Below are 18196 nucleotides of genomic sequence, written 5' to 3' on the forward strand. Positions count from 1 at the left end.
GTCTAATAAAAAACAGAAGCCAGCGGAGAATGTCTGGTTTGTTGATGTTATTCTAGTAATATCAAGCAATGGCATTTTAAACTTGTTGGTTTTAAATGTTGTATCTATCTAAAGAATATAGAGAAAAAGATGTAAAAATCCAATGGAAGTCCGGTGGATAGTGAATAAAGCAAGTAAAATATTGTTATTATCCAATCTACAGCGGATATACCAATCCCCTGAATTTGGGAGGTTTTGGAGAAGTGTTTGAATAGATGAGCGGCCGCCAAATCGTCTTTTGTTAAGATCTATCTTAATATTATAGATGTTCTTCGCGATAATATGTTCGCCTTCATTCCTAAGCTGATCTGTAATCTGGCGAGGCCAAAGCCCCTGCTAGATAGCCTGTTTAATCTCCAAACCTCTTTTTTTCATAGCTATTTGGCGAAGATAAGGAATATTGACGGCGGGTGATAGTATATAGTTATAACTACCATTTCTAATTTCCAATAACCATATATCTCCATGTCGATGAAGAATAACCTTAAATGGATAGTTATACTTTTTTGTACGGCCTCTTCTGCGTTTTTCTGCATCAAGTCCTATAGTCCGGCGGTCATAATATTCACCACCTCGCCAGCATTGGTAAATAACCTTAAGTTTTACCTTGTTAGAGGATTTTAAGCGTTTTGAAACAATTGTATAGCCTTGGGTAGTTGCAAATTGATTTATCTCGGTTTGAGCTTTATCCGGCGAAGAATACTCGAGTTTCCAGGGTGGATTTAGCTTAAATAGAGGGAAACTTGGCTTAATATCTAAGTATATATCAGCCAATGGCTCTTCGGGATATTGAGTCTCTTTGTCATAAATTGTATTGATAGTGTTGAGAAAATTATCGCGGAACGTAGGAGGAGGGGTAGTTGATAGCCTAGGATTAGATATAAGAGATTTAGTAGTTTCTAGTGATATAATAATAACTAAATAGCTTTAAATTTTCAGGGGTAGTAGAGAAGATAGAAAATAACAATACTCTAAAAGAAGAAATTATTTTAGCGAAGGGGAGGTATTTAAATATATGTTTAAAATATTGTTATTGTTTAAAATATTGATATGGTAACGGGAGTAATAAAAATGTATATTCCTGAGGGTATTGTGGGGCCTCGGCAGCCAATTAGCTTCTCTTAATATTTCTGTAAACGGTAGGTTATATGCTCACTATACCTTGCTATACTTTGCCATTTCCCTATTATTTACCTTTATATAGTAATTTTATATATTTTAACCCCTACTTTGATTTACTACAGCAATACCATTTTAAACTATTTTTTAAAACCCTTCTGGATTAATAAATATACGTTATTTAATAATCACGTGCTAAAATATAATTGATTGTTATCAAAGAATAGAGATATCCGGGCGCTCCGCAATAGACGTCTTTTTTGATGTGGTTTGGTGTGGTTTGGTGTGTCGGGGCGTCCACCGCCTCTATTGACCGCCCATTTTAAATTACACCGCCTTGTTAACGGCTTATATTACAAATACGGCAGAATTTCCCAAAGCGGCTTAGAAGGGGTGGGTTTAGCTATTTGAGGGGTGGTATTAGTAATTCTCCACAAATCCCGCTTCAAATGTTATAATGCCGTTCCCATAGTAGACAAGAAGAAAGTAGACACATTGACTTTGGTCTATCAAGCAATACCTCAATAAGGTGATATCTGATTTTAAAATATGGGTTTCCTTTGCTAGGATACCCAAGGCCATATACATCGGTTGTAGACTCTACTTAGGTTGGTCCTGGGCCTAGGTAGCGGCGGTAAACCACAGGAGGGTAAACTCGTTTACTTTTTTGATTGTTGTATTTGATGTTCATTTTTATTTCTTCTTCCAAGCTTTACTTCCTAGTATTAATTGGTGAGTAGCGTTCTAGTGGTACTTCGATGTAGGTATGATATGGGGTACCCTATACTTTCGGACCATAGCCACCATTGAAGCCGCCAAGCCTTTGTAGAGCTTGGAGTCTGACTACTGCGCTTTTGTATGGCGGCTTTCTCAAAAGCTGGTATGTCTGCTTTTTTCATAGTATCTCCCATGTTCATTCTTATTTTATCAGAAATATTTCATACATAGCGTAGTTGTACCAGCCTATCGTACACGTATACATCTTTTCCTCCTCCAGAGGGGTCACATCATCCCCACTGAAGGTTGCATGCCCGATTCTAAACTCTGCATGATCTTCTGTCGCGCATTTAGTTGTATTTTTCGTGAATAGGTTGAATTAGTTCTTGGGGTGTGGTTTGCTGGGGTTTTTGTGTGAATAAGAGATGAAGGCAATTTCTGGGCATTGCGCGCCGTTATCCAGAGGAATGAAAGCTGGAAATTGGGAAATGGGGAGAAGGTGAATATGAGGATTAATCAGTTCATCTTAAACACTGTATTCATGCATAGTGTTTCCTCTGATGAAGCAAAAAAGAAAAAGCAAAGAAAGGGGGTTAGCACTAACGCGACTGAAGGGTGCAACTCCACGTCAGTGGCCCGAGACTGTTATATTAAGGTTCAAAGGCTTTATTGTTAGTTCCCTTCATAAAGTTGATGAGGCGCAGGTCGAACTGAGCCGGGGTTGTTTCCTGTTTTGTATTTCTCTCGGGAGGATGTTGTCCAGGTGCGTCACGATAAGCCTCGATCACGAGACTATTATTGAAAACAGCTGGCAGTGTATTCCCATGCAAGCTCGTTTTAGCAACCGAAGATAACTTATTCATTTCTTAAATCAAAAATCTTTCTTAAGAAAGCTTTCGAGCTATTGGCTAATAGTGAGTCTTGGCTGTTGTACCTCCGTTTTTGCCTACTCCAGAGCTTATTCCGATTCACTTGGCAAACTCTACTTTGTGCCTACTTCCAACAACAGTCTAATTAAGCCATTCATTTGAAGATTGAATACTCTGTAGGCCTCCCGAGGCGAGGGTTGCTCTTATTTTTTAATGCATCCATCCCAATTTCCACGGGTTGCGATGGATGGTCCTTCCCAATATATAATTAGGCACGATCACGCCGCCGTCTCCAGGGCTGTACATGAATACATGTTATGATTGTATGTTACTAAGTCAATTACATCAACAGAATATCTTAAGCACAGAGGAATTTGAAAAATACATAATTTCCAAAGTTCAAACCAACCTCAGACTTTGATACTACCAAATGTACTCATCTATAGTTTGGTGGCAAAACTAGCGCCAGAAACGGTACTACCACGTGATAGCCGCGCGTCAATCGCGATAACCAAATTTGGCGCTGAACCTCACCCGCAGCTGTCAAGCTTCACTTTTCAGTCTCGGATTCTTCTCAAGGCCGCTGCTAAAGAACGTCCTGGGTCGCTGACCTAGCCAACCTCAATCATGGTAAGTAGAACTTGCACTAAAAGGAGCCTTCCCAATATCTCAGCCTCAGACCACCCAGCAACGGAATTTGCTAACAACACCCATCACTATGAAAACAGGCTCGTAACAGTGAAAAGGCGCAGTCCATGCTGTTCCGCTTCCGGGCGCAACAAGCAGCGGACATGGGAATTATCGATATGGGACGAACCCGCCGACCAAAGGCTATCAACAGCATTGACAACGTCCCGACCTGTGAGCGCTGGCGCGGCCAGGTTCTGAAAGAAGTTTCCCGCAAAGTATCCCGCATTCAAGAGCAGACCCTTAGCGACTACCAAATTCGTGATTTGAACGATGAGATAAACAAGCTTATGCGAGAGAAATGGGCATGGGAGATGCAAATTCGGAATTTGGGTGGCCCGAACTACATGCGTGGAACGGGGCGCGTGTATGACGACGAAGGACGAGAAATTCCTGGTGGTGGGAAGGGATATCGATACTTTGGCCGGGCGAAGGAACTGCCTGGTGTGAAGGAAATGTTTGAGGCCGCCACCCGCCGGGCAAAGGGGCCTGAAGAGGAAGAAGGTGCCGGTACTGGTCGTGGTGGAGATATTGCGACTAGGAAGGTTGATGCCAACTACTTCGGTTATGGGCTGGACGAAGAGGATGGCACATTGGTAGCCTATGAGAAGCAGAAGGAGAAGGAGGCTATGGAACACCTGCGTGGTCAGGGTGATGACGATGCCGAAGACGGCTGGGAATCTTTACCGGGCGATGCGGGCGATGGCGTTGAATGGCGACTACCAACACTGGAAGAAGTACAAGAGGAGTTGGTTGACCGACGGCGCAGACGACTATTGGACAAGATCTCTTGAGTCATCTCCATGCATGGGTGTCACGGATTTCCCGTGTTTTTTATTTTATGTTCTCTTTTCATGTTGGCGTTTGGGATACTCGGCCTACTATTCACACCTCAAGCATTGTTTGATTATCTACTCCATATCGACTCTGTCATCCAAAAGATTCGCAATGCTACCATATGAGATCTTAGGGTGCGAACGGGCATGTATTGCTAAGTTAGGGGAAACGACAGTTAATATACATGCACCGGTTAAACAAACATAGCAAACAGATAGGGCCTGATCACGTGTGATCGGCCAACTGTAACAGATGGCAACGGACATAGACATGGACGTTGCCATACATAAACGAACGTAATAGATCGTAACATATGAAATATACAGGGAGAATTGGGTAAAAACATCTTATCCTCCCCCACTTAATCGAAGATCGTCTCGATCTTAAGTGTTCGCGTAGAGCAGCGGCGTATAAAACGCCCATAATGTGATCATACATGTAGAGGATCACAAATGTTCATGATTTGCCTTCACGAGAGCGCCATACAGCTCAATTTCGGCTAATCCTGAATCATCTTGCACGATAGCTCGTATTAGTACGTCCAGCTGTGTAGCGAACAGTCTAATTGCATTGTGGATGTCGTGCGAGGGAATACTGGCAACATCGAGGATCGTTACACAATTCGTAGTATTCCGGGGGTGTAGAGGCGGCAAAGCCTCGCAAGTTGCCTTTCTGGCTTCTAAATCGACGGCCTTAGGCTCGATAGTAGCCTGTCGGTCGTTTCCGGATGGTTCTGGCGATGACGTGGTGAATGGTGAGGAGGGAAAGACCGTGATGACGGTTTGTACGGGGTTTTCCGAATAGCGTCATGATTGCTACTTCCGGCATTGCAAACGCCTGCATTGGCCTGAGGCCTCTCGCTTAGCTTCACGGAGCTTCCCATCTATGGGGGCCTATATAAAGTATCAACCCCCCCCAGCCGTAAGCCTTCTTTCTCTTTAACCTCCCATCAGTTTGACAGTTGGCATCACCTCATCATTACGTTGCCTTCTTTCGGTGGTGTAATTCTGCTTACATTCAAAAAGCTCGCTAACACCGCCTTTCGGCTTATTTGCTATCCTTCTCGCGTGTTGTTGTTTTTCACGCTCTCTTCCTTCGTGCAATTCTCTTCCTGTACTTCTCTTCCTGCACATCTCATCGCGTCTCTTCTTTTCCAACAGGTATGATTCCAGATTCTTGCAGTGTTACTTAAGCCGAATATAAGCTAACGTCTTGTTTCTTGTAGAAATGTCGGACGTTCCACCCCCTGACATGGGTGCGATCGTGCCCCAGAACTTTGGCGTCAGGCCTCAATTTGCGAAAGCTGTCGTACATGGCAAAGGCATTAATACATTTGGCAATGCCTTCCTTCTTGACTTCCAATCTGCTTCCGATCTTGCACTTGTTGCCGCGCCAGTCGCGCGTAATGTGGATTGGCGTGATATCAACAACGTCAAAGTCAATTCGAAAGGGCAAAGACGTGCATGTGTCACCCAACAAATCGGGATGGCTGCCTCTCTGTCATGCACACACTGTTCAGCAGGTCATGGGCCTTTTCTTTCGTGCGTGGTCACGGTTCTCAATAGTGGAGACGTCATGTTCAGCGGCTCTTGCGCCTCGTGCGCGTACGGGAATGCTGCAAGCAGATGCTCTTTCCGTCAGAATCCTCCCAAGAACCTTGTTCGCTTTATGCGAGATGCTTATCCGACCTCCTATTATTGTATCTCTCGCCATCTGGTCGAAGATCCAGCTGCGGAAGAGGACGATCGTGATATAGACGAAGCTTCTTCTCCTGTGATCACGCCGCGAAAGCGTCGTGTCACTGCCTCTGCGTCTTCTTCTAAGGAGACCACATCTCCTGTCTCTAAGAAGCCGCGTGTAAATATTCCTGCTCCGGCAACTCCGGAGACTTCAGTTCGCGCTAAGTCGGTCCTTTCTCCTGCAAGAAAGACCCAGAAGATCCAATCTCCTTTTCATGTGGCTTCCTCTTCCTCTCCTGGTCCGAAAGGACCTGTCCGCGCTACCGACGTCAAGCGTCCTAGTGGCCCAGTTTATCCAACAGACTGGTATTTCTCTCCACTGGACGACCGTGATGTCTACTATTGCCTCAAAACTGGCAAGTTTGAGCCAATGCTGGCAGCATACAATCAGCTGTCTTTGGTGGAGTCTCGTTTGGCCCACGATCATGCACGAATCGAGGCGGTTCTAAAAGAGAACAACATCATCAAGCATGATGAGAGCGAAGCTGAGTCGGAAGAGAATCCTTTCGCGCTCGATGTGGTATCATATTACCATATGGTACAGTTATTTTCATTATATATGTAAGATACATTAAGTAGAGGGATCACCAACCTCGGGTTTCTTCTTTCGAGATGTCCTTTCCACTTTCAAGGCCTGAGACATGCTCAGACGCTCGGTTTGCATCGGATCTTCCCGTCGCCGCTTTTCAGCGTCTAGATCGTCAAGAATGAATCTTCCAACTTCGCCTGCTCTCCATTTTTGAATGAAATGCAGAGCTGCTGAATCCAAATTGGGCACTCCACCTCTCATAAGCAACCCTGTATGGCGCGCGAACCCCTCTAACAATGGAATGACTTCATTTGTAGGCTCAGACCAACGATGATACGCCAGCGGATCATGCAAATTGACCTGATATAATAAATAGTCCACAAGTGTGACGGGTGATATGACAGCATCTTTGACACATCCAACGAGAGCCAACTTCAGCATATTCTCTGCATCCGGCACATAGGGCATGAAGACACCAGGTGTATCAAGGACGTATGTATGGGATCCACCCTCTCGTTGGATAATCTTGACGGGGCTGGCGATTTTGCGGGTGATCCCCGGCTGACCACCAGTCTTCAGGGCCTTTGCTTTCCCCACCCCATGGTTGCGGAGATGATTGATGAGAGTCGACTTCCCCACGTTGGGCATTCCAACTACTAGAATGCGACACCCAGTCAGTTTTTCAGGCGCTGCGGCGTCGGTTCGGAGATGTTTGATTATTTTATTGATATCTGCACGGGTGGCAGAACTGGTGAAGAACACGGTGCTTGTTCGATCGAAGTTTCTAACTTTTTGTTCCAGCTAGGCCATCATTATATCGTTAGTAAATGTTCAATTATCCTTGCAAATCTAATATGTGACTCACCTGTACTTGTGTCGGCGATTGCGGGATAGCCCCGAGATCTCTCTTGGTATAGACAATTATTCGCTTTTTATCACCCAAAGCTTCTTCAAACATGGGGTTCATCGAGGTCACAGGAGCTCGATAATCGCGGCATTCGACCACGTAGTCAATGGACGAGAGCATGTTCTTCATCTTGCTTAATCCAGCACGGTGATGTCCAAGGAAGTAGGACCTTGGAATAGCTCCATAATGAGGGAAGACCTGGCGTGCCAGGAATTGCGCCATGGTTATTGAAAAGGAGGAACACAGTCAACTAGTAAAAAAATATTCGCATCTCGATTTGCAGCGAGTTATGGATCATGACCAAGTTTATTATCGCAACAGAAACAGAAAAATTGCCGCTGAACGGAAGGCGGACGTGAAGGCGGTGAAAGCATGTACCGATGACGAAGTATAAAATGCACTGAATGATCGCCGTTCAGCTTCCATCGCCAAAGCAAATATTTCTAAGTATTTGCAACAAAAGAATTAAGAAAAAGCTTCACATCATGTCACTCTAAGTTAATTGCAATCATACTCATCGACTTGTCCTTCTTGAAATTTTCCATCACAATGTCTATGATATCAGCATTCCGACCACCGTCTGTGCGTGCTTCTTCTGTTCGCCGCAGATCAGAACTACGCCGACGAAGGCATAGACATGACTTCAATCCTACAGATTCAGATTCAGATGGCCACAGCGAAGACCCTGATGCCCACTCTGTTATTACTCCATCCAAGCATACTCCCCGACCCCTCCAAGCCTTGCGTGGCTCAGTGGCTGCTGGTGGCCCATTACGACCCTTCCGCCTGATCAAACAAGATCTTGTTAGCCTACGCCGGCGATATGCCTCAGACTGGACTGTATTCAATCAGCTAGTTTTTGCCAGCGCAGTCTATATCTTTTTCACTAATCTGCTGCCTGGGATCACCTTTGCGAGTGATCTCTATGTCCTGACAGGTAAAAGCTGGGGCACCATCGAGGTGGTCTTTAGCACTGGCCTATGTGGGATGATTTTCTCGCTGTACGTTGCCTCGTATGAGGATTATCTCATGGGTGTACCGTGACTTATTGACACCTTTGAACAGGTTCTCGATCCAACCCCTCACCATCCTTGGCGTAACGGGCCCTTTCTCCGTGTTGGCTGAGAACATCTACTCGCTCTGCGAAGATGCATTCAAGGTAAGCCACGAGTCGCGTTACTGTTCTGAATTGATATCGAAAATCCCCCAATAATTGATATGTTATAGATTCCGTTTTTGCCGTTCATGGCCTGGTCGTTGATTCATTCTGCATGGCTACATTACATTCTAGCTATCATCAACGCACACGACTGGACCATGCGTTATGTCACAACATTCGCAACAGAGATATTCTCACTCCTAAACAGCATTATCTACTTCCATAAAGCCATTCAAGAGTTAGAGAGAGCCCATGCCACTCTATCCTTTGCTGCCTTCCTCTACGCGGTAATCGGCGCTGTGGGAACAATGCTTCTCGCAATCTTTCTATCAACAGCTGAGAGCTGGAAGCCATTGTTTCATCGATACATCCGTCTCGGTTTGACCGAGTACGCTGCCGCTATTTCTATCATAGTGTTCATTGGATTGCCATACGTGGGTGAACTGGCTGATTTGGACAAAGTGACACTACCTGTCAGTACATCATTTCGCCCAACATCACCTGAAAGAGATATTTTCTTCGTGGAATTTTGGAAACTTCCACTAACGTGGATATTCGCCGCTATCGTTCCGGGATTGATTATTACCATACTATTTTTCTTTGATCACGAAGTCAGCTCGATAATATGCACAATTGACCGACATGGAACTCGAAAGCCAGGTGGATTTGCATGGGACATCATCTTACTGGGAACTACTACGGCTTTGTGTGGTATTCTAGGCATTCCACCAGCAAACGGTCTTCTTCCACAGGCACCGCTTCATTCGGAATCTTTGATGCACCCGGAGGAGAAAGAAATAACCATTATTGTGGACGGAGAAGAGAAAGTTGAGAAGCGGGAGGTTCGCCGTGTATACGAGCAACGCTGGTCCTCTTTTCTTCACTCCAGCGCTATTCTTCTATTCATCAGTCCGCCATTTATGAAAGTACTTGGTCTAACGCCCACAAGCGTTCTAGCAGGACTGTTCCTGTTTATGGGTGAACAGAGTCTGTCTGTGAAGTAGGTTTTACCTCTGGAGTATACACCAAACATTTCCAGTCAAATACAGGAGACAATTCTAATCGCCTTCTCTAGCCCTATTCTTTACCGTACCTTCTACCTTCTTACTCCACCATCCGAGCTACCGCCGTTACCTCAATCTTTGCACTCGAAGAGCACTCCAGTAACTGAGACCACGGGTGATACGTCGCCCCGTAATCCCTCATATCTTCCAGTCCACCTGTATACACTTTTACAAATTGTCATAACGGTGGTCATTTTTATCCTCACCCTTACACGTGGAGCGCCGGCCTTTCCTGTTCTAATCATTGCCCTTGTACCTTTCCGACTATTGGTGATGAATAAATGGTGGCCACGAGAAGCGCTACGGTTTGTCGATGCATGGGCATGCCGAGAAGGCACACCGGAGGACGATGAAGACGCAAAGGCAGCAGAAAACAATGCTGCATGTGCTGGTAATGCTGTAGGAGGGCCGGCGGTAGCCTACGCAACTCATGATTTGCCAGCATCGATGCAACCTGGTGGACCCAGGGCAAGAGGTACAAATGATGACTATGTAGATCATGGATGGGTCGAGCTTGAAGAGCGAGTGCTTTCTCGTGATTAGCCAAAAGATAAGTGGAGATAGTATCAATTTCTAACAACGCATAATTCTAAATGAGAATCTTACAACGAGACTACTATTTTTGTACCTCTTAGTCGCTTCCGTAAAAGGACCTTGCCAACTTGAAATTCAATGTTGCCATGTAGAAATTAAGTATGAATGTCTGAACTCAATGAATCCATAGATCCGTAGATCCACGTCTTAAATATGTATTTTTCTATCTCTCTATGGATATCCTTCTCCCTCGAAGTTCCCTTCTCATTAGCAGCAATCCATATAGTTCCCGCTAAATTTTTACATACGGGGTAGGCATAAGGAGGAGAAATTATCGCGATGCAAGCCGCGCTACCTTCTATCCTTGGCCAGCAACTTGCAATGCTATAAATAGTATGAGAGATCAGAGAGGTAAAATCAAACACTATGTGGGGTATCAAAAGATGAGAGAAGATAGGTATACGCGATTATGCTCTCCAGCCTTGTACAAATTCATGTAGGCGATCAATCACCACGCCGAAGATAGCATTGACACTATCACCAATCAATTGCTCGAAGTGTCTGATGGCCTCCTCTTCAGTCATCTCGAGGTGAAAGCGTTCTTTCACTTTCAATACTGCTTTATCAGGCTCAACACGAATATCTGGGATATTCGCATCTACCATCAGACTAAATAGATTGAGAATCAAGTTGGCAGATTTGCGCAAGGTGGTATATGCTGTAAAGCAATATTGCTTGAACTGCAAGTAATGGGGTGAGGTTGTGCCACCCATGCCCTCGACCATTTCTTTACAAAGCTTCATCATGGGAGCAAAGGGCTTCGGGTCACGACCGAGAATAAAGCCAAAGTCAGCGTGAAAGAAGTGGCCATCTGGAGCAAGGAGTAAATTTTCCAGGTGGCGGTCGCCAACACCAAGGAGGTAGGTGATCACACAGTATCCTGCACAGGACTTGATATATGTGTCCATAGCTTCTTTACGGACACCGAGGGGTTCGTTTTCATCGGGATTGTGCTCCTTCAGGTAAGTGAGAATGGACTTATATTTGGCGGAGGCGGCGGAGAGGGAAGTTGATGGAATGAACTGAACGGCGCCCGCCGTGGAGCTCGTAGCAAGAATTCGATATGGCGTCAGCTTCAGGTCTAGATTCTCCTTTTGAAGAAGGCGGTCCATCAGAATGATAATTTGAATGACCAGTTGGTCCTGACGAAGATCGTCGCCAACTTTGTATAAGAGGGGATATCGGCGACCGTCGGCAGTTTTGAATGTGATCTGCAATGGTGATAATGTCGACTTGAAGACGTTAGATTCGTCAGGATAACAGCCAACGATTGAAACGTCAGGGTCTAGCGGCAGCGGCAATGGTGGATCAATGTTGACTATCTCGTTCTTGGGATCTCGTAGCATTTTCTTAAGCTTCTCGATTTTTGTAGGCCGGGGATCACGGGAGAAACGGATATCTTTGGCGATCTTTGAAAGCACAGCAACAAGTTCCCCTTGGCGTAGGAGTGTTTTGCGGTGCTCTGAATGAATCTTTTCCAACTCGGTCATAAAGTAGAACTCGGCCCGTGCAAAAAGCCGACGCTGTGTTGAGAGAGTACCCGGGCCTGCATCGTCGCACTCAACCATCAAGTACCAATGCAAATAATTGCCGAGCTTGAAATTGTTCGCAGCTCGCGTAATGAGAAAACTGGCAAGGGAGGAATCATGTGCAGCGTCGTCCTCGCCATTCTCGGAACTTTCCTCGTATTTCAAAGCTTGTACCAATTGGAGGAGATAGAGAAGCAGCTCTTCATCATCTGCTTGTCGTAGTCTTGCAACAGCATACGAACGCACAGCCGGGTTGTCGAATGTGGGACCTAGGAGTTCCAGAGCATCATCAACGTCGATGTCTGTCCATTTGGGTAGAATTTCCACAGCCTGTCGAGACTCTCCATCGTCGCGCCAGTTGACCGATTTGACAAATTTGGTCAAGGCTCTCTTTTCACGAGTCAAGTAATACCTGAACCTCCATACCTGGTCCTTTTCCTCGGCAGTAAGGTCTTGCGTGGGCTCGTATGACAAAATGATATTCAGCTCATCCCGATTTTTGGGGTTGGGCTTCAGATCTCGGTCCATGAATCCGGTTCGATGGCTACGAATCAATCTTCGATGTTTATCCTCACATGGGTTCCCGGTCTGTCCGACTTCCGGGTCATATATCCTAATTACCCCAGCTCCATCCCCTCCTTCAATTCCTGGACCGAAGCGGACTTCTGGAACAGGCTTCAATGCTGAATTGGGATTGGACGGCATGGCCTGAGGGTATGCAGAGATGGGAGGTGGAAGATATTGGTGATCAGCCCACACAATCGGGTGGTCAAAACGCGGAAATTCCACATAGAGGACAAAGGTCTCATCTTCTGAGTCTTCTTCATCAGAACTATCATCTTCAGCCTCTTTGGCCTTAGCCTTAAAGCTAGTCAGATGAATTGCTCTTTTTCGGGCCGCGTCCTCCGCTTGAATCTTGAGCTTTTCCAACTGACGGAAGACCATTTGATCCATCCAATCAATCCGAGTAATTTCACCCATTTCATGCTTTTTGATCAGGACTTCAATCCGTTCTAATTCCATTTCTTCTTTAGATGGAGCAAGCGCATCACGATTGTTAGGCTTTCGCCGCTTCGGGGTTGGAGTGGATGGCGTTGCTGTTGATGAATAACCATCCGCAGGCTTATGACGATAGATCTTGCATTTCTGCCTACCCATCTTCAGTTTCCCTTCATGGTCGAATAGTGATATTGTCGTTCCGCCGAATGGAACGTCGTGGCCTTGCGGTCCATCACTCGCTAGCGGGGACAAATCCCAGACCGTTATCGCGAGTTGCGAGTTCAGCGGGGCATCCTTGATGGACATAGGCACCTGAAGCCATTCACTCCACGAACGAGATGTTTTGAAAGCTTTATAGGAAGTCTGCATCGGCACACCGAGAGGCTTTGAGTTCGACCATAGCTGACAAGTGACAAAAAGATCGGAGTTGGGGTTTTGGGAGGAACCCAGGTATCGCAATTCTGGGTTTTGGAGTAGACGGGAGAAGGGAATCTGCTTCTGTTTGCCCTCCAGTGAGCCACTAAAAATTATAAGCGGGGATTTCTTTGTGGGTTATTGCCGCATGAGACATTAATACCTACATCTTGACACATACAGGCAAATCCACCTGTGTGGACAGCGCAAAAGTGAATGCCTCCATCCTGACGGGCGGTATCCAAAGGACCGCGTAGCTCAAATGAGATCAGTGGAGCTTCTGCGGGGACTTACTCAGCCTAGCCTTATCATCACGTGTATATTACTACATACGGGGGCTACTTATCAGTACGTCGCCCCACTGATAACTCACAGTGAGATATTAGGCAACTTGCGTCATGCTTATATTATAAGAGACTGAGGTTCTCTGAAGCTATGAATAATTACAGCCTCAAATGTAAGAAATACTAGAAAGATGAATTTAATTTTTGAATCTATTTAAGGATGTACTATACCGAGGAACTTGACTTCATAATAGGCCCCACCAAACGCGGTCACGTGCAGAACGCGGTGTACGCGCCTGAGAAGTTGATGTACTCGATACATCGATTCGCGACTCACCACTTCCGTTTGCCTGTTGGCAACTTTCTGTTAATTTTAGAACCCTATCATCTGGTACGACTAGTCGCTCCATTTTGTCCCCACTAGACTGGTTTTCTCTTGGTTTCTTCTTTGTTTTTTTTGTTCGATACCAGCATCCTTGCTAGCGCAAAAAGGCGCATGCTGAGCGATGGCGCCCATATCTCGCGCAAGATTTGATGAAACACCTACATCCAGCGCCCGTCCTCCTACATCTCCTACATCACTTTCCGATAAAGAGAATCCTCGAAGTGCCGCCAAGCGGAAAATTAATCAAATGTCATCCGCGCATTCTTCCAAGCGTCGCCGATTGACTGATCGTACTTCGAACACCCAGTCCCAGCCGTCTTCAACACAGCGCAACAATAAAAATAAGTACTATGACCCTGATCAGGATCCCCAGGAGCGGAGACGCCTCCGCAAAGGATTCAGGGACTTGACGCATTTGTTCAACGGTATGGGCTCATATTTCTATCGAGTAGGGGAGAAATAGATCTGATTCTAACGGAGTGGTTCTATTCTACAGATTCACGCACCGAGTACATGCGAACTGGCAACAATGGAATCTTGGAAACGCTTGAAAAGGCCAATGAACTCTATGTCGATGTAAAACAAACTTCGGACGCGACTCTGGACTCGCGTCTCCTCGTCAACGCCGCCGATCTATCGCACAAAAGGACTGCGCAACTAGCACTTGGAAATGCCCACGCTGGTCTAGACGTTGACGAATTTGTATCAAAATGTATATCGTACATGCGACGCGGGCCAGACCTCGAGTCTTCCGCGCTGAACGCGACTAGGCATCGCCGCCATGCTGCCACTCAGAGAGATTCAGATGATAGCGACGAGGAAGACAACGGTGATGCTATGAACTGGGATTGGCTTGGACGTGCTGCCTGCGTTCCTCACAATGCGCGCCCTGTCGTTTCGGGATGGCTACTAGGACCATTGTCTGTGCAGAAGCGGGCGCGCCAAGTCACCCAACGCAGGGGCAATGAGCAGTTTGATGCTACACAGACCGTCAAGCCACTTGACCTGCAACAAGAGGACCTTGGTCAACAGGACAGTGTGAATCTAACTCAGATTTGCTCCGATATCAATAAATTATTGGCGAAATACCAAGATGAGACCCAAGAAAAGGTGGATGAAATCCTCAATGACATTCTCGCTAAGAGTGGCGAACCCAGCCCTGCAAAAATTCAAGAAGTTATGGACGAATACAACCTTGCAGACGATACTGGAGTTCCTTTCTTCAAGTTTTGCATTAACCCTGATTCATTTGGTCAAAGTGTCGAGAATTTATTTTACGTTAGCTTCCTGGTGCGGGATGGCACCGCTGGTATCGGGGAAGATAGTCGTGGGTTACCGACACTTCGTGAGTAGCATTATTCTTCCCTGGATTACGGATGAGAATAGTTTACTGACCATACTTAAGATTCTACCACGCCTTACCAACCAAATGAGGCTCATAGACAAGGCGTTGTGAAGAGGCAGGCAGTTGTCAGTCTAGACTTTGATACGTGGCAGGAGCTCATCGATGTGTATGGCATAAAAAAGCCAATTATCCCCCATCGCAAAGAAAGTGATCAGGAGACTGCGACAACCTGGTATGGTGGTCGATAATCACCTATGAACGTGGCATGAGGTGATCTACTTGCTGTTTGGCGTTTGAGGATGATACCCTAGCTGTGTAGCTGTGTAGTTAATATTCCAAAAGAATATGTATTTTCTAATATTTTGTAAACTTTCATTGCTCATTGGCTTTGACCAGTTCTTGTATCTGCCACCTTGACATCATTGTGTGCTACAAAGTTCCGAAGTTGGATATCTTGCATGCTGGTTGATGTGGTATGTAGAGCCTCGGGACAGCTGGAAGGAGCTTAAAGGAGCTAGAGCAACTGACGTCATGAGTGAGCCCACCAGATCTCGTTCTTGCCTAAATCAGCACCTGGAAGTTCCAGTTGCGCTTATCTCATTTAATTGAGAAAACATGACAACTTCATCTCTTTCCCTTCGCTGGATTCCACCTTGACCTTTCCGTCTGTCGCGAAACCACTGCGCAGTTCTCAACTATCGCTGCGCAACTGAGACATTCAACGCCAGGGAGCGCAATTTGACAGAAGAAACACAAAGAACAACGTCAGTGCGATATTACCAAAATGCCGCAACTCTTCCCTGCCGACCCAGCGGCGACGATGGTCATCCGCCAAGTGGCACCGCAAATTACCACATTCAGTCTGCCATTCGCACGATTTGGGGTAATGCGCTTCGGCGCTCGAGGAACACTGAGTGAGTACCATATCCCCCCGCCCTTGCAGAAAACGCAGGGCTCAGTATTTTAGCTGAGCTCAAGTGGGTCATGATAACTCAAGAGCAAACCCAAAGCTAATACCCCTTGCGTGTCGCAGTCAAGCTGGCCACGGGCTCCCTCGCGATCTTCTCGCCTGTCAGCCTCACTACCGAAGTACGAGACACTGTTCAGTCGCACGGCGGCAACGTCAAGTATATTATTGCACCTGATCTTCAGCACCATCTGCACGTCACAGCCTGGAAGAACGCATACCCGGATGCAAACATTCTCGCACCGGAGGGACTGTGGGAGAAGCGACAGAAGGTTGCAGAGTTCAAGGACACGCCATTTGATCTTGTGTTTAAGAAGGACGGATCGCGGACAATTTCTCCAGAATTTGACGATGAATTCGAGCTTGAATACGTGCACGGACATGGCTCGCGTGAACTCGTCTTTCTCCACAAACCCTCGCGTACTCTGCTTGAAGCCGATCTTCTCTTCAACCTGCCTGCCCATGAGCAGTACTCGAAGACCGATGATGGTAGCACTGCGAACTTCATGACACGACTGTTTCTTCCTATGTTGGCCCCCAAGCCACCTTCCACTGGACACCGACGCTTTGCCTGGTATGTTCTGGCCAATGATAAGCCTGCTTTTACAGAGTCTATGCGTCGCATTATTCGGTGGGATTTTGATCGAATCATTCCATGCCATGGAGACGTGGTTGAACCAGGTGCCAAGGGAGTGTTTCAGGATGTCATGGCTTGGTTTCTGAAGGAAGATCATAAGCATGTCTGAGATGGCTGCAAAGTCTCTATGATATAACTTTCCTTCCCCCTCTGTGTTTTTTTCCTTATTGTTCTCTCTCCTCTCTTATTGTTCTTTTTGGAGCTTCCTAGTCCTGAATGTGGGGTGTCTTGATACTCCCATAGCGTCGTGGCGTGATGGGCTTCCCTTTTCTCTTTTCTTTTTCCTGTATATCCTTAATCCGACCCCTGAGAAAGATAATCTCCACAAATTATATCATTGATTCATAAGTAATCAGGTTATCATATACCTCTTTCCATTATACCTTAATGTTTATCGGGAGCCCTCTGATGCTTGAGGGTGGGACGTTAGCATTCCTTTCTATAGATTTTCTGTGCAGTCGATCGGGGCTGCACCTGCAGCTTTGAGAAAGCTCCTCATGTGCTACTCCGTAGAGCTCGAGGGATTAGTAAAGAATGCCGATCTTCATCATCAGCCACACCTACATCTACGTGTACACATGAAGTTGTCACCTGTACAACCCATGAGAGCTTTGACCCCTACGTCATAAGGCTGAAAGGAACTATAGCGCTTAGATACGAATGGCACAACGTAAGGGGTGGCGCTACCTTGCTCTCAGGAACATACATTTGACTCATTGTACAAAGTATCCTCTGCATACACACGAGGATACAGTTAGGCAGCAAACCTAATATGGGAATGGGAAGTTACCGAGACATGGTCCCACGAGCCTGCATCGTCCTGTATTCTGCAGGCCCAAGCACAGGTTAAAAAAAAATTAATTAAAAAGAACACACACTAAAGCTATTACCAACTAGTGTGTTGATCGACACAATTATGTTCACGGGATAATGACAGCTCAGAAATCAACCTTACGATGTAAAATGCACATCCACAGATGACACGGCAAGCCAATACACGACAGACACGAGGGGTCACGAAGCGTTCGAACAAGGGTCATCCCACAATATTCCGGAGCAGAACAACAAATCACTTTCCAGGCTCTAGTATTCCCTACTCTACAATGATTAAATTCCTATGCCGAACAACTACGTATAGCTAATATGCACCACGGGTGGGGTAGTCCTAGCTCCCAGGGATCCTGACAGGGCCAAGTCTCCTTGCTCCGATCAGGTTGAAGATAGCCAGCCACAAAATGCATCAGCGACGGTTGAGGTCAAAACCCAAGGGGTAGAAATTGGTTGGGCCACCACGTAAAACGATGCCGAGTATCCAATAAGGGATCGACGAGCGGGAGAGCTGCAAAGGAGATCTGACGACATCCGCGACTCTAGAC

General features: G+C 46.2%; 7 protein-coding genes across 7 annotated transcripts; 5 read left to right on the forward strand and 2 right to left on the reverse strand.

The window, feature by feature from the left end:
• Window positions 1-3371: 3371 nt before the first annotated feature.
• N7478_005482 (pre-mRNA-splicing factor ISY1) lies at window positions 3372-4225 on the forward strand (the record flags this gene model as incomplete). Its single annotated transcript, XM_056921696.1, has 2 exons — window positions 3372-3374; window positions 3473-4225. The coding sequence occupies 2 exons, from the start codon at window positions 3372-3374 to the stop codon at window positions 4223-4225; spliced, it is 756 nt and encodes a 251-aa protein (XP_056779733.1).
• A 1270-nt stretch (window positions 4226-5495) lies between these two features.
• Window positions 5496-6572, forward strand: N7478_005483 (DUF3716 domain-containing protein; the record flags this gene model as incomplete). Its single annotated transcript, XM_056921697.1, has 1 exon — window positions 5496-6572. One exon carries the CDS (start codon window positions 5496-5498, stop codon window positions 6570-6572), a length of 1077 nt encoding a protein of 358 aa, XP_056779734.1.
• Window positions 6573-6578: 6 nt separating this feature from the next.
• N7478_005484 (putative GTPase MTG1) lies at window positions 6579-7665 on the reverse strand (the record flags this gene model as incomplete). The annotated part of the gene is made up of 2 exons (XM_056921698.1): window positions 6579-7337; window positions 7402-7665. The coding sequence occupies 2 exons, from the start codon at window positions 7663-7665 to the stop codon at window positions 6579-6581; spliced, it is 1023 nt and encodes a 340-aa protein (XP_056779735.1).
• Window positions 7666-7992: 327 nt separating this feature from the next.
• On the forward strand, window positions 7993-10209 carry N7478_005485 (uncharacterized protein; the record flags this gene model as incomplete). The annotated part of the gene is made up of 4 exons (XM_056921699.1): window positions 7993-8444; window positions 8509-8602; window positions 8671-9602; window positions 9678-10209. The coding sequence occupies 4 exons, from the start codon at window positions 7993-7995 to the stop codon at window positions 10207-10209; spliced, it is 2010 nt and encodes a 669-aa protein (XP_056779736.1).
• A 458-nt stretch (window positions 10210-10667) lies between these two features.
• Window positions 10668-13428, reverse strand: N7478_005486 (phosphatidylinositol 3-kinase VPS34; the record flags this gene model as incomplete). Its single annotated transcript, XM_056921700.1, has 2 exons — window positions 10668-13308; window positions 13370-13428. 2 exons carry the CDS (start codon window positions 13426-13428, stop codon window positions 10668-10670), a joined length of 2700 nt encoding a protein of 899 aa, XP_056779737.1.
• A 690-nt stretch (window positions 13429-14118) lies between these two features.
• N7478_005487 (non-structural maintenance of chromosomes element 4 family protein) lies at window positions 14119-15464 on the forward strand (the record flags this gene model as incomplete). Its single annotated transcript, XM_056921701.1, has 3 exons — window positions 14119-14296; window positions 14368-15216; window positions 15277-15464. 3 exons carry the CDS (start codon window positions 14119-14121, stop codon window positions 15462-15464), a joined length of 1215 nt encoding a protein of 404 aa, XP_056779738.1.
• Window positions 15465-16000: 536 nt separating this feature from the next.
• N7478_005488 (uncharacterized protein) lies at window positions 16001-16929 on the forward strand (the record flags this gene model as incomplete). Its single annotated transcript, XM_056921702.1, has 2 exons — window positions 16001-16130; window positions 16250-16929. The coding sequence occupies 2 exons, from the start codon at window positions 16001-16003 to the stop codon at window positions 16927-16929; spliced, it is 810 nt and encodes a 269-aa protein (XP_056779739.1).
• Between the last annotated feature and the right edge of the window lie 1267 nt (window positions 16930-18196).

The sequence above is a fragment of the Penicillium angulare genome (assembly GCF_028827245.1).
Source record: "Penicillium angulare strain IBT 27051 chromosome Unknown utg000004l_segment0_segment0, whole genome shotgun sequence".
NCBI lineage: Eukaryota > Fungi > Ascomycota > Eurotiomycetes > Eurotiales > Aspergillaceae > Penicillium > Penicillium angulare.